The sequence below is a fragment of the Bolinopsis microptera genome, chromosome 3 (genome assembly GCF_026151205.1).
Source record: "Bolinopsis microptera isolate Bmic1 chromosome 3, MBARI_Bmic_1.0, whole genome shotgun sequence".
NCBI classification, from domain to species: Eukaryota; Metazoa; Ctenophora; class Tentaculata; order Lobata; family Bolinopsidae; genus Bolinopsis; species Bolinopsis microptera.
The window spans coordinates 3,423,343-3,437,756 of record NC_087074.1 but is presented as its reverse complement, the minus strand read 5'-3'; the positions used below and the strand labels follow the sequence as shown (position 1 = coordinate 3,437,756).

The 14,414-nt window shown below is 39.8% G+C and overlaps 5 protein-coding genes across 5 annotated transcripts in view; 1 reads left to right on the top strand and 4 right to left on the bottom strand.

Annotated features, from left to right (window-relative positions):
• Positions 1–3,552: 3,552 nt before the first annotated feature.
• LOC134813526 (putative histone-lysine N-methyltransferase PRDM6) overlaps positions 3,553–14,414 on the top strand; it is a 56,437-nt gene continuing 45,575 nt past the window's right edge. The window contains exons 1-3 of the mRNA XM_063821344.1: positions 3,553–3,673; positions 9,314–9,484; positions 9,832–9,914. Coding sequence (XP_063677414.1) covers positions 3,565–3,673; positions 9,314–9,484; positions 9,832–9,914 — 363 coding nt within the window. The 5' untranslated portion in view covers positions 3,553–3,564. The remainder of the gene's footprint in view (positions 3,674–9,313; positions 9,485–9,831; positions 9,915–14,414) is intronic.
• LOC134813534 (calerythrin-like) lies at positions 10,379–10,999 on the bottom strand. The gene has a single exon (XM_063821351.1). It carries the CDS (start codon positions 10,997–10,999, stop codon positions 10,379–10,381), a length of 621 nt encoding a protein of 206 aa, XP_063677421.1.
• Positions 11,409–12,029, bottom strand: LOC134813531 (calerythrin-like). The gene has a single exon (XM_063821349.1). It carries the CDS (start codon positions 12,027–12,029, stop codon positions 11,409–11,411), a length of 621 nt encoding a protein of 206 aa, XP_063677419.1.
• LOC134813528 (calerythrin-like) lies at positions 12,439–13,059 on the bottom strand. The gene has a single exon (XM_063821346.1). It carries the CDS (start codon positions 13,057–13,059, stop codon positions 12,439–12,441), a length of 621 nt encoding a protein of 206 aa, XP_063677416.1.
• LOC134813530 (calerythrin-like) lies at positions 13,137–14,140 on the bottom strand. The gene has a single exon (XM_063821348.1). It carries the CDS (start codon positions 14,087–14,089, stop codon positions 13,469–13,471), a length of 621 nt encoding a protein of 206 aa, XP_063677418.1. The 5' UTR covers positions 14,090–14,140; the 3' UTR covers positions 13,137–13,468.

Below are 14,414 nucleotides of genomic sequence, written 5' to 3'. Positions count from 1 at the left end.
GCTAAAATTAAGCCACTATCGTCGAAAACGCTATTTAAAAAATTTACCAATGTCCTCAAACTTCAATGAACGTGTCCATTGCGCCTAATGTGAAATATGGGCGTGGCCCCCACAGGGTTGGGACTAGCGACACAACATGTGCCGTTCGGTGATTTGAGTTACCAATGACCTATTTAACCCGATTCAGTATAAAAAACTCTGTACAGTGAAGTGCAGCCTCAACCCCTACCTGCTACTAGAGTATATGAACTTCATCTATGATCTCTCGATAACTCTTGAGCTTGCAAATCTGCAACTGCAAAGTAAGTACCTTATTACTCAACCTTAGCGAATACATGACGAATTTTCTCAGAATATCAAGTGCCCGTTTTTGTTATTATTTCATTGAAAATTTATTTTGAATATGATTTTTATACATTTACTAAGATCTTTGTAAAAGGTCCCGTGGGCGTGATGCTCCCTACTAAACACCGCACTATAAATTTTAAAACTCATGTTCGGCCTTACGAGATCTATGTAACATCTTAATGCAAAATGGAACACTTTATTGTTAATTTTTCCGATTAAAGTACAAAACAGGCGTTAGATCGCACATGACTTTTCCAGTTTTCCGAAGAAACTTCATTCTCATCATTTTGTTCAGTAAATCTTCACATTTTAAATATAAGTAGTAGTAGTAGTAGTAGTAGTAGTAAACCCGCGATGGGGTGGCATGTGCCTCAATAAAAATATTACAATCATTTATTATTATATCAATTTATCGTTAAATATAAGGGTACTATTTGTAGTTCTTATAAACTTAATAAGTACCTCGGCCTTCAAATATAATGGCTTACCTACTGCTGTTTAACTTTAAGACCCTAGCTAGACGGTACGTAACGCATCTCGTAAAACCTTATATTTTACCATTTCCTCACTATACATGAGGTTGCTCTACCACTTTGACTCATGTCCCTTAAGCGCTTTTAAATACCGTTCACCGTACCTTGACTACAGCATTGTTAACAAGGTTTGGCCGGTAGAGGGTCCGCACTAGTAGTCCCATTACCTTAGCATTGCTGTACAACTACTACATCTCATAAGTGTTTAGGTCAGTAACTTTACTGAATAAAGTTTGTTGTCTCCATTTATTTAGAATATCGAAACTGGAAAAGTTGTTAATTGCCTGCTGTGTAAACAAATCTGGTGCTGTTACAGTAACTAGCTGCCTCCAGATCGGATAAACCTGTGCCTGAGAAAGTAAAGACTTTAGCACCTCTATAGCGAAGCTACAGACTATAACTCTATAAGAAGGTACTCCCGTCTCCCTACTAAACATTTGGCCGCTAAATTTCAAGCTTTTTACGTTATTCTATTTCAATTTCCAGCATTTAGCGACCAACTTATAGACTTGAATCAAGATACAAGTCTGTAATAAAATCATTAGCTTACTCGGTGCATTTGAGTGAATGCCGCGTTTCCTTAGGCAATCTCATGATCTATCTACTTTGACTAGTGGATTCTAGCCGACCTTTGAAGAGTTGAAGAAGAATCTTTTATTGTGATGCCTATAACATAACAATAAGAGTCAGTAAACAGATACGTACATAGCAGCACCTCCCACGCCGCCTGATAAGTACCCTGGGAGTATGGTTGTCGTAATCTGCCTATCGGACGTTTTTCCAATAACCATTAAAGCTTTAAAGGACATGTTATGTTGATACTTGGTAAGTCATTCGCCTAATATTATGTCGTGATATAGAAGCACCTCCCAAGGCCCGCCGCTGACTGTCAACTATATCTTTATAGGTATTGGCGGTTTATCATAATTAAGTTTACATTGTTTACAGCTGGCTCTAAACATAATATTTTGCATTTCATTTTTACCTAAATGTATTAAATTTGCTGTTATATGCAAAAGTAACCTCTCTATAATTGTATCATGGTATTGGAACTGCAATTTCGAATTTCCGAACTAAAATTTGAAACAGGTTTTCATCAGCAAATGCTATAACAGTCACAATAGTGGCTGTGCAAAACACATTAAAATAATGAAGTTTACTCTATAGACAAGTGGTGGGTATAAAGACTCTATGGAGTCTTAAAGAATGTGCATGTCACCTCCCTACCAATAGTAACGTTCTTGGTTCATAATAATAACAATAAAACTACGTTGTAGGGTCCACTTACCAACATCGATACGGCAGATTCAGCACAAATATTCAACCTTCGTAAGTGTTGATTCACAGTTACAGTAGCACGTACATCGCCGGCAGCGTTCTTGACCACGAATACAAAGAATCAATTTGCGAGTTTTATTAGAGATGGGAACAACAGAAAGCGAAGTTACAGGGCAGAGTAAGAGCGAGGGGGTTGATGACGCAACACATGGCACACGCTCGATTTACTCGACCATTGATCTCTCCAGCGTGTATCACGTGGTTACACGAGCGCGCGTGATTCCAGATCACGTGATCTTCAAAACACATGTTTGTAAGCGCAGCGCATTTATCATTGATTTCTTTCTCTAAGGCAGGTAGCGTTGTGTTGAATTGCCGCTCTCCGTTTATACCTCGTCCCACACGGAGACACAGCATATTTGCGGCTGATGCCTCATTATAATACCCCTCCAAAGAACTAATACATTATGAAGAACTGGTTGTCTCAATTGTAAGGCCGATCATCTGTTACAATTTGGTTTACCCTTAGAAAGTTACAGGCAGCAATTTGCATTCATCCATTGCGGCTATTATGTCCTCTCAGTCTTCATCGAGATTAAAAAGCCGCAAGTAAAATCCGCCGATCGTCTGGCCACCCACATCACACATAATGAATTTGCTCGACCGTACCAGTAATCAACCACTGTTAGACTTAACTTGGGCGGCGCTACCGCCACAATTCAGTATCAGAATTTGCTAGAAGCGATTATCACGTGCTGACGTTGATATTGATAAACACCTTGCAGTTTTTACCTAAGCCTTTAAACTACACTACACAAGCTTTTCCATTTGTAAGTTTGTAAATCGCGTTTGCCGACAGTTCGACAAAGGATTTACTTCTTAATTTCCTGTGACAGGGCTGGAATCATGGTCTAACCATGGTCGAAAATGAGCACGCTCTTGGTTAAGCTCCAGTTAATTCGTTCCACTTCTCGCCAAGTTTCTACTGCACACTGTGGGCGTGAGATCCGTCCAACTCAGCTCTAACACGTGAAATCGTCTAATTTTGATCGAGTGTCGTTAGTATTAGTTTCTCTTGTGGTCGAGAGTTTTATGCTGAACTTTGTTTTACAGAGAGAGAAATAGACGTGGCGTCCACAAGATCGTCAAGATTTATTCGTGTTTTACGTATAACTTGCGGTGTTGAGCACGTACTGTAACAGCAGTTTCTATGGCACCCATTATCAGAGAACGTCTACGATTTTATCGAAATCTAATTTTAGTTCTATTTTGTATGCCTTTGTTTACGTTTTGAAAACTGTTAAAGCAGGTGTCTAGCGAGTGATTTTGTTGTGATCTAAATGTGAGCCTTATTTTTATAACCAGGACCACAAACCTGACACCACTTTCAATCAGCAGATAAACCATGGAGTCCGGGAGGAAAGTTGAGGAAATCCTCAAGCTACTAATGTATGGCTTCTCGCCTGTACCTGTGCAGTCAACCTCTTCCAACGAGGGAAACTCTTCACCTTCTCGTGAGTAATTTCAACCATACTTCTTGTTATTTTCCAGATTTCATTACCCAATGTAAACTAGGGGCATCCGGGCAATCGCTGCATGCTAAACAAGCAGTTTCACTACTGCAAAAGTCAGTCCATTCAAGTTATATGGTTTGTTTTATGAGGCTGCATAGTAATCGATTCTAATTTCTCCGCAGCACATGCGGTACCTTGGCGAGGCAACTTCTTTGAGTCCATGTAAATTTATGAATCCGCAAATTTATGAGTCCGCAAATTTATGAGTCCGCAAGACAAAGTAACGTCCGAAATTATGTGGTCCGAACTTGTTCTTAGCTAACCAGCTACACTTTAACTCATAACTTCGATATAGGAACGTATGTGCAGTACCGTTTGGAAGAATATTAATTGTCCATTGTAAAAGTATATTTACCTTTTCTCCCTATCAGTGGTCAAGTAACAATTCATTGAGTTATACAAACCCTCAAACTTGTCCTCAATTTCTTATTTTTACTTATCACTCGAATTTACCTGAATAGTTTAAACATAAGTTGGGAACCAAATCTAGTCATATTGCCAACTCCACCCACGGATTCCTCCACGGATTCCTCCACGAAACCTCCAGCCCAATGCAGCTCGCCCATCATCTCGATTCAAGTATTCGTAAACCATGAAATAAAATTTCTGTCATCATTTCAAGGCAGTTGGCAATATGTATTTTTTACTTAATTGACCAATGATTTCATGAATTGTGTTTTTGTAAATACAGACGATTTGTACAGATGATTAAGAATATATTAGCCTCTGATAGAGCAGGGTGGAAAAAGCTATTATTATTTATGTATCCTACCTTTTTTTAGGCCACTTATCAAATCTTTAAGGTGTTCATTTATGTTCCATGTCTGATTTGAAAAAAAAAAGGTATTATAATAGTTATTCTTTCAAGTTTCAACCGTCTTATTTACCGATGTTTTGATCCTCTAATCATAGTCTTCGCCATTAAGTTCCCACGACGCATTCCTAACTCCAGCCATGGCCATTTCGACCTGGCTCAATGAACATAGTGTTATAGGTAGTGCATGTTAATGTACCGTTATAAACAACTATGTTAAACCTATGTTCTCATTGTCTGATTGAATTTTACTACAGTTGCACGTGAAACGTCAATATAAACTTAAAAAGTCGCTTATTTTCAATATTTACTCTCTCAGAGCTGATTAGCTGGATCAGCACAATTTATATGGGTCTGTGGTGGTTCTGATCTTTTAGAAAATGGGAATAATTAATAAACCTGTTTTTTCTGTTTATAGACATGGGATGCTTTGGATTTTAATTATTAATTAAAATTTATATAATGAACAGAAATTGTATAAAACATGAATGCTAACGTAGATAAATCTGAAATATTTAGGAAACATATTGTATATAATATTTGTAGAGTTCAAAATATCCCGTCTTAGCTTATTCACTTATCATGATTTGAATTTAAGAGCCGGTATTAACTATAACGGATTTGAACTGTTTGGTAGGTATTGAAAAACAATAAAATGTAAGCTATTAAAGTATTCCTTACAATTTAAATTCTAAATGTAAAGTTTTTCACCAAAGTTTGCCAACCTTTATATGAGAAAGACCATAAACCAGGGATTCCTTCGGGAGCATGTAAGATTATATCTAAAGTTTGTTCGCCAATGGGGTGTGTCTGGGTGTCAAAGATCTTCAAGATGGGTGCTTCTTGTGATGAACTCTAGAAGAATGGGATGGTAATACTCGGTCTGGCCGTCTGGAAGCCCATAGAATTCCAGTTCAGAAACCGAGTAAGGAGGTGCGGCTACTGATGAGAAGCCTCCTTAAAGTTTATTTGGGTTAGAAACGACATCTGGGTCCCTACCCTCGCACAAGATTATTTTCAATTTTCTTGTTGTGTTCCACAACAACAAAAAACGCGTTACGTAAGGCTTGTGAATCAGTACTGCTCTACGGATCAGAAACCTGGACACTGACAAAGGCTCAAGAGAAAAGTTTGGACGGGACATACACAAAGATGTTGCGTATGGTGCTGGGTATCTCATGGAAGGACAAGGTCAGCAATATAACTTTGTATGGTAGCCTCCCAAGGCTGTCAAACAAGTTACGAAGCAGGAGATTAAAAATGGCGGGACACTGCATCCGACATCCTGAGCTACTTGCCAGTGATTTAGTCTTATGGGAACCTACGCACGGTAGAGCACAGCAAGGCCGACCAAGACAAAGCTACTTGTCTATGTTACTGAAGGAAGTTGGGACAAACTCTAAAGAGGAACTGCGAACCCTGATGCGGGACAGGGATATATGGAGGGGGTTTTCTGGCGTAGATCGGACTTAGCTCCGACATAGTAGTAGTAGTGATGAAGATAATGCAATGTCTTAGAAAGTAAGATATCTGCTTTATTTTTGTAAGCTCAAGCTCCTGAGATTTATTGTTAGTAAATCTCAGCAGCTATCTCTAAACTCACAGAGCACGTATCATGGCTCCCTCGTGACTCTCTAATAACAAAGGCCTCTGATGATTTTACAGTTCTTCTCGCCCGACAATCACACGATTGACAAAGAGAAAGCACTTACAAAATAAATATGCATTTATTAAAATCCATATTGAACATTGATTTACTGCAAAGAACTTGAGAAGCTTTTTGCTTTTTTGCTATTTTACGGTCCAAAGCGGGGAGGTGTGATTTACTGTACGACATAAAGCTAAAGTGACAGCAATCTGTTACAGCAATGTGCTCGGTGTCGGGGTGTGTGCTTTCTCAATATCGCTCCGAATAAAGTTGAAGAAACAATATTCATTGTAAAACAAATTGCTCGACGGTCACGGCTCTAGTCTTTATTAGGATTTGCCGGATCGGGCTGATCAAAGGAAACTTCATTTTGTCTTCATTTTACTACGTTTGAATAAAATCTGCCAGTGTCGGCGCAAAACAAAACATTTCAGTCCCTTCTCCTCGTGATTAGCAAATAATCACAGACGTCGCTAGAAAAGTAGGCAAGTTGGCGCCATAAATGCAGAGGCAGCGGACGAATATCAATTTAACTATAGTAACGTCACTGTTGTTGAAATAGTAAAGACTTAAACGGAACCGAAAACTATACTTAAACTTTTTTAGCCTAATCCCGTAAAAGCAGATATCAGTATGGTAAGATTTGAACTGTAAAGCCGAACTTATTTTTCTAAATTTCGCAATGTATGTATGTAGTAGCACATTTTGCATTGATGTTTCGCAGAATTGGAGTATTCGATTGAGTATGCAGCGCATATCAGCTGAGTATCCCATCTAGTTATAATAGTGCTCATAACTTCATCTTTCTCATCAGTGAACAATTAAATGAGCATTAAGTCAGATCTTCCCACAAGATTGTTAAACTTTAGTGGGATCCCGGCAGGAGGGTAAAACCTACAGATCACTGATCATATGAGCTCTGATAGATTGAGCGTAACTACACTTGGCTTGTGACACGTGGTGTGACTTTTCTCACGGTTTTCAAGTTGTCAACTGACAGGCTTAATAAAACTTGGGGGTTCAATCAACTTTTTATCTTAGGATATCTATAAGATTGTTTATTCGCAAGCTAATATATAGGGATCTCAGTGGTTGAGCATGGCTGAACATGTGCGGGTTGAGGTGAAAGAGTTAAGCTTCGCTCGCTAGTATGGTAGCTGATTCATTTCCCCTAAATTCATGAAGAGCTTGTGAAATAGCACCGTTATTAGAGCTTTAATCTTTGAAAGTCACTGTATCTGACCTGAAAAGTCGGTATTGAACACTACGATTACAAAACCACATTTAAAATTGATTAGCTGGTGGATTTATGCAATCAAGCAAATGAATCTTGACCAGAGTTCCAGCATTTCACGGCAGATTTTACCGGCACTAGGTACAAATGTGCTTTCTATGATTCTCACCGTCCAATGAAACACAAAAGCTCGCCCACGTGACTCTGCCCACGTGACTGTCCTGATCACGTGATCATTGCACCGGGCAGTGGTTGACAAAGCACGTGCCGGCTCTCAACTGCGCTGAAACTGTAATGCAATCAACGCTCAGTCTAATGACTACTCAGTAAATCGCACGGGGGTGTCAAGAATCGTGGGCTGCTTCACCACAAATTTAATTTTAATCTCGAGATTATGAAACCTGAGGGGAAACAAAGACTGAGCGGCTATTGTCAGTAAAATATACTGATGTCCGATCACGAGACTGTGCTTGGGAGGATGATTATAATATAGCTCGGTCCTATTTCACGGTCAGACCTAACGTGAGAGCTCGTGATATTGAATTATTGGAAAGTTCGAACCGTTATCTAATCGTAATAATTATTTCTTGAAGCTGCGGATCAATCTAAGTATTACTATCAGCTCATGTCGACACTGATTAACCTTTTGTGAAATATTAAGTTTGTCACGAGGGTAGAAGCATGAGGTTACAGTCATATCGTGATTATTCATGTTATCAAAGGAGCTCGCAGCTGATTGGAGGACGGAGATCTGCGGAGAATAATTGTGAAATGCTAGAACGATCATCACCTTTAACAACGGGTACGGTGTGAAAGATTCTAACTGGAGTGGAAAATGTATCTCTTTTTATTCTTACTTTTATTAACTTGCAGCCACTCCTTAATTGAAACCAAACTCTGAGATAGTATAGGTTATTAGGAACGATTTTGTAACTTAAAACAAGGCTAACAGACCGTACTTAGGCTGTCGTCTGATCCAACCTTTTTGTTTATCCAATATTCACCCATGATATCTTCCTAAATACATGAAGGTAGCCTATCTCTAGAATTTAAATAATATCTCATATAATATTCCATAATAATTTACTTATAATTTTATATCTGACTAGCTAGAAGAGTCTCATTATATTTACGTCTCTATTTTACAAGAAATTTTAGAGCAGTAGTAAATATAAAGTATATTTCGTCTCTTCGTACTTTAACTCCTTTGTCCACCGCCTCTGAGAAAACAGTGGTCCAGGATGGCAAGCTCTGTCATTCGCGTAGCACATGTAGCTTTACGGGGCATACAAGCTGGTACGAGGCTGCACTTGTGTTACGATTCTCTGACATGAGAGTGCCAAATAGCTAGGACGGCTTTTAGCGTGCCTCTCCTGCACTGGTGGAGCACATCTCTTTCTTTGTTGGGCTCGATTGTAGAGCAGTAAATTTACCCAAACAAAAGCCTCTGCCACTGGGCTTTACAAGTAATCGACAAATTAACAGAGTCCTATGAATTTTCTTGAAGCCCAGCCCTATTATATGATTCGCTTCCCTTTCAGTAATCTGGCCATGTGATTTCTATAATGGGATCCTCGTCTGATTATGTTCGTGTATATAACGCCAGGAGTGCTTTCTAATTTGCATGTCTAGAACTTACAAAAAGCACTCTACGATAAAATGAATGAGCGCTATTGCCCGGTTGTGGTTGGTGAGTGGGGATTGATAGTGCGATTTGCATATATAGCAGACATAGCTACCTTATAAAGTTAATGCTGGATTGTGCCTTTGAATCCTTAATTTTGTGACGTCATGATTACCACATTTAGCAGTGTTATCACATTGTTACTGTCTGAGTCTGTATTGAAAAGAATACAGCAATGTTTAAAATGTAAAAACATACAGGTGGTCAGGAATTCCAACTGAAACGAAAAGATGAAGAAGAGAGCACGATAAAGAAGATGATGAGGAAGGTATCCAACGACAGGATAAAGTTTCCCGACGAAGTGGAGCCATGTCTCTCTAAGATTCCAAATTCCGGTATTGGTGTCCGCTGTAAAACCGCCATTAACGATGGTATGTTTGAGAATTTTCTGTAAATATTCTGTTGCTTTTTCTTCACTATATGACATTTCCTCCTAGATAAAAACGATCAATATTTCGTAGATGGTCAGCTGTCTGTATGTAATGGGGTAGATTTTATTTTTTAAAGAGCCAAAATACTATGAAGTGCTTAGTATTACTGTGTTACAAGTTAAACTTAAAAAGCATTTAAGCATTTACAACGGCCACAGATCCTATATCCGACAAGATATGATCTAAAATTCATATTGCAAGATTGTTTTCAGCTTTCTAAGAGAATGTATGCAGCCTCCCTGGCTCCCTGTTAGTAGTAGAGGTAAATTTATAGATGTAAATTCCAGGAATGTGGGTAGGACCTTACGAGGGCAAGGTGATAAGTCTGGAGGACATAAAGAAGATTAAAGATACCAGCCTCGTCTGGGAGGTATGTACTATTTTAAAGATGTATAGTGTATACTATTGTATATTGTATATCTTTATTGTCATTTAATATTGATGTTTCAGCTTGGATATTGATTATTAGCTCAAAAATGGATCAAACCCATTATTTATTAATTATGAGGCCACTTGTATTTCCCTGCAGAGAATATTTGGTTGACCGCGGAGAGTATAATTTTAACTCAGAAATGATAAACTCAAACTTTGTGAATAGGGAGAGACGATGTTAATAAACTTCAGCATTGGGATAAAATAATCTACATCTTTAATGCGCATAATCAGAAACTAATCAGATCATTAATAAAAACAGATACAATCATGATATGCAGGAGATTAAAATAAAAAATGCAATGGAAATTGCAGCGAAAATGAGATTTAAGGGATTCAAAGTGTGCACTATGTTAATTTAAGTTTCCATTTACAGATTCAGTCTGAAAGTTATTTCTTTGCTTAGTATTTGTAAGCGTAGACACCATCCCACTGGGGATCGTATGGCTCCATCCAGAACTTTCTGAAGAGATGGACCAGCTCAGGTCGCTCCAGCTTTCCGGTCCCGTCGGTATCACCCTTCTCGAAGAAGGTGTAGGCAGCCTCCTGGGGTACATCAAAGGCTTTCATCATTGTTTTGAGCTCTTCAACATTGACAGTACCATCACCATTATCATCCAGGACATCGTAGTAAGAGTTGGAGAGGAGGGCAATCAAAGATCCTTCTCCACGTCGTTCCCTTTCTCTCTCGGCTTCAGCGAAGACTCTGTTAGCTTCAACCCAGTCCTCTCGTGCGAGACCGGTGTCTCGGTTTACTCCTTTGTGGAAGAAGAAGGTGTCGCAGGCAGCTCTCATCTTCTCAATCTGTTCGTCAGAAGCGTTGACCAGCTGTCTCATTCTGTCGGGCCAGTACATAATCTCGTCCATGCTCATCTTGCCGTCAGTGTCGAGATCGAAAGTGTCGAACCTCTTGTACAGACGTTCCAACATCTTGGGGTGGAGGTCCTCGACGTTGTACTTCCAGGTGTTTCCGACACTTCTCAGGTATCTGTAGCTTTCGTTGTTGGTCTCGTCCAGAGGCATATTTGATATAGTTTCCTTGAGCTAAACTGGAGATAAATGTTGGTCAGCACGATTACAAAGTACTAAAGTATTCTGAAATATCGGATATATCATAATTTACGAGGGAGTATAATTTATGGTAGAACATTTTTCATTGAAAACGAGAATTCGAATTAGTAGTAATGGGAAAGCAATAACGCACGCAATGTTGATGTGAAACACTTCAAGATCTAGATAAAATAGTCATGATAATTGTAATTAGAAACTGTACTGATCATTAAACTGAAAACTCGAAATTGCGGAAGGAAGGCAGGAAACTGAAATTGCGATAGAAAATTGCAGCGAAAATGAGATTTAAGGGATTCAAAGTGTGCATGATGTTTAATTTAAGTTTCCATTTAAAGATTTAGTCTGAAAGTTATTTCTTTGCTTAGTATTTGTAAGCGTAGACACCATCCCACTGGGGATCGTATGGCTCCATCCAGAACTTTCTGAAGAGATGGACCAGCTCAGGTCGCTCCAGCTTTCCGGTCCCGTCGGTATCACCCTTCTCGAAGAAGGTGTAGGCAGCCTCCTGGGGTACATCAAAGGCTTTCATCATTGTTTTGAGCTCTTCAACATTGACAGTACCATCACCATTATCATCCAGGACATCGTAGTAAGAGTTGGAGAGGAGGGCAATCAAAGATCCTTCTCCACGTCGTTCCCTTTCTCTCTCGGCTTCAGCGAAGACTCTGTTAGCTTCAACCCAGTCCTCTCGTGCGAGACCGGTGTCTCGGTTTACTCCTTTGTGGAAGAAGAAGGTGTCGCAGGCAGCTCTCATCTTCTCAATCTGTTCGTCAGAAGCGTTGACCAGCTGTCTCATTCTGTCGGGCCAGTACATAATCTCGTCCATGCTCATCTTGCCGTCAGTGTCGAGATCGAAAGTGTCGAACCTCTTGTACAGACGTTCCAACATCTTGGGGTGGAGGTCCTCGACGTTGTACTTCCAGGTGTTTCCGACACTTCTCAGGTATCTGTAGCTTTCGTTGTTGGTCTCGTCCAGAGGCATATTTGATATAGTTTCCTTGAGCTAAACTGGAGATAAATGTTGGTCAGCACGATTACAAAGTACTAAAGTATTCTGAAATATCGGATATATCATAATTTACGAGGGAGTATAATTTATGGTAGAACATTTTTCATTGAAAACGAGAATTCGAATTAGTAGTAATGGGAAAGCAATAACGCACGCAATGTTGATGTGAAACACTTCAAGATCTAGATAAAATAGTCATGATAATTGTAATTAGAAACTGTACTGATCATTAAACTGAAAACTCGAAATTGCGGAAGGAAGGCAGGAAACTGAAATTGCGATAGAAAATTGCAGCGAAAATGAGATTTAAGGGATTCAAAGTGTGCATGATGTTTAATTTAAGTTTCCATTTAAAGATTTAGTCTGAAAGTTATTTCTTTGCTTAGTATTTGTAAGCGTAGACACCATCCCACTGGGGATCGTATGGCTCCATCCAGAACTTTCTGAAGAGATGGACCAGCTCAGGTCGCTCCAGCTTTCCGGTCCCGTCGGTATCACCCTTCTCGAAGAAGGTGTAGGCAGCCTCCTGGGGTACATCAAAGGCTTTCATCATTGTTTTGAGCTCTTCAACATTGACAGTACCATCACCATTATCATCCAGGACATCGTAGTAAGAGTTGGAGAGGAGGGCAATCAAAGATCCTTCTCCACGTCGTTCCCTTTCTCTCTCGGCTTCAGCGAAGACTCTGTTAGCTTCAACCCAGTCCTCTCGTGCGAGACCGGTGTCTCGGTTTACTCCTTTGTGGAAGAAGAAGGTGTCGCAGGCAGCTCTCATCTTCTCAATCTGTTCGTCAGAAGCGTTGACCAGCTGTCTCATTCTGTCGGGCCAGTACATAATCTCGTCCATGCTCATCTTGCCGTCAGTGTCGAGATCGAAAGTGTCGAACCTCTTGTACAGACGTTCCAACATCTTGGGGTGGAGGTCCTCGACGTTGTACTTCCAGGTGTTTCCGACACTTCTCAGGTATCTGTAGCTTTCGTTGTTGGTCTCGTCCAGAGGCATATTTGATATAGTTTCCTTGAGCTAAACTGGAGATAAATGTTGGTCAGCACGATTACAAAGTACTAAAGTATTCTGAAATATCGGATATATCATAATTTACGAGGGAGTATAATTTATGGTAGAACATTTTTCATTGAAAACGAGAATTCGAATTAGTAGTAATGGGAAAGCAATAACGCACGCAATGTTGATGTGAAACACTTCAAGATCTAGATAAAATAGTCATGATAATTGTAATTAGAAACTGTACTGATCATTAAACTGAAAACTCGAAATTGCGGAAGGAAGGCAGGAAACTGAAATTGCGATAGAAAATTGCAGCGAAAATGAGATTTAAGGGATTCAAAGTGTGCATGATGTTTAATTTAAGTTTCCATTTAAAGATTTAGTCTGAAAGTTATTTCTTTGCTTAGTATTTGTAAGCGTAGACACCATCCCACTGGGGATCGTATGGCTCCATCCAGAACTTTCTGAAGAGATGGACCAGCTCAGGTCGCTCCAGCTTTCCGGTCCCGTCGGTATCACCCTTCTCGAAGAAGGTGTAGGCAGCCTCCTGGGGTACATCAAAGGCTTTCATCATTGTTTTGAGCTCTTCAACATTGACAGTACCATCACCATTATCATCCAGGACATCGTAGTAAGAGTTGGAGAGGAGGGCAATCAAAGATCCTTCTCCACGTCGTTCCCTTTCTCTCTCGGCTTCAGCGAAGACTCTGTTAGCTTCAACCCAGTCCTCTCGTGCGAGACCGGTGTCTCGGTTTACTCCTTTGTGGAAGAAGAAGGTGTCGCAGGCAGCTCTCATCTTCTCAATCTGTTCGTCAGAAGCGTTGACCAGCTGTCTCATTCTGTCGGGCCAGTACATAATCTCGTCCATGCTCATCTTGCCGTCAGTGTCGAGATCGAAAGTGTCGAACCTCTTGTACAGACGTTCCAACATCTTGGGGTGGAGGTCCTCGACGTTGTACTTCCAGGTGTTTCCGACACTTCTCAGGTATCTGTAGCTTTCGTTGTTGGTCTCGTCCAGAGGCATATTTGATATAGTTTCCTTGAGCTAAACTGGAGATAAATGTTGGTCAGCACGATTACAAAGTACTAAAGTATTCTGAAATATCGGATATATCATAATTTACGAGGGAGTATAATTTATGGTAGAACATTTTTCATTGAAAACGAGAATTCGAATTAGTAGTAATGGGAAAGCAATAACGCACGCAATGTTGATGTGAAACACTTCAAGATCTAGATAAAATAGTCATGATAATTGTAATTAGAAACTGTACTGATCATTAAACTGAAAACTCGAAATTGCGGAAGGAAGGCAGGAAACTGAAATTGCGATAGAAAATTGCAGCGAA

Excerpts from the sequence above, each read along its gene's own strand:
- LOC134813531 (XM_063821349.1), bottom strand. The coding sequence starts at position 12,029 with ATGCCTCTGGACGAGACCAACAACGAAAGCTACAGATACCTGAGAAGT.
- LOC134813534 (XM_063821351.1), bottom strand. The coding sequence starts at position 10,999 with ATGCCTCTGGACGAGACCAACAACGAAAGCTACAGATACCTGAGAAGT.
- LOC134813530 (XM_063821348.1), bottom strand. The coding sequence starts at position 14,089 with ATGCCTCTGGACGAGACCAACAACGAAAGCTACAGATACCTGAGAAGT.
- LOC134813528 (XM_063821346.1), bottom strand. The coding sequence starts at position 13,059 with ATGCCTCTGGACGAGACCAACAACGAAAGCTACAGATACCTGAGAAGT.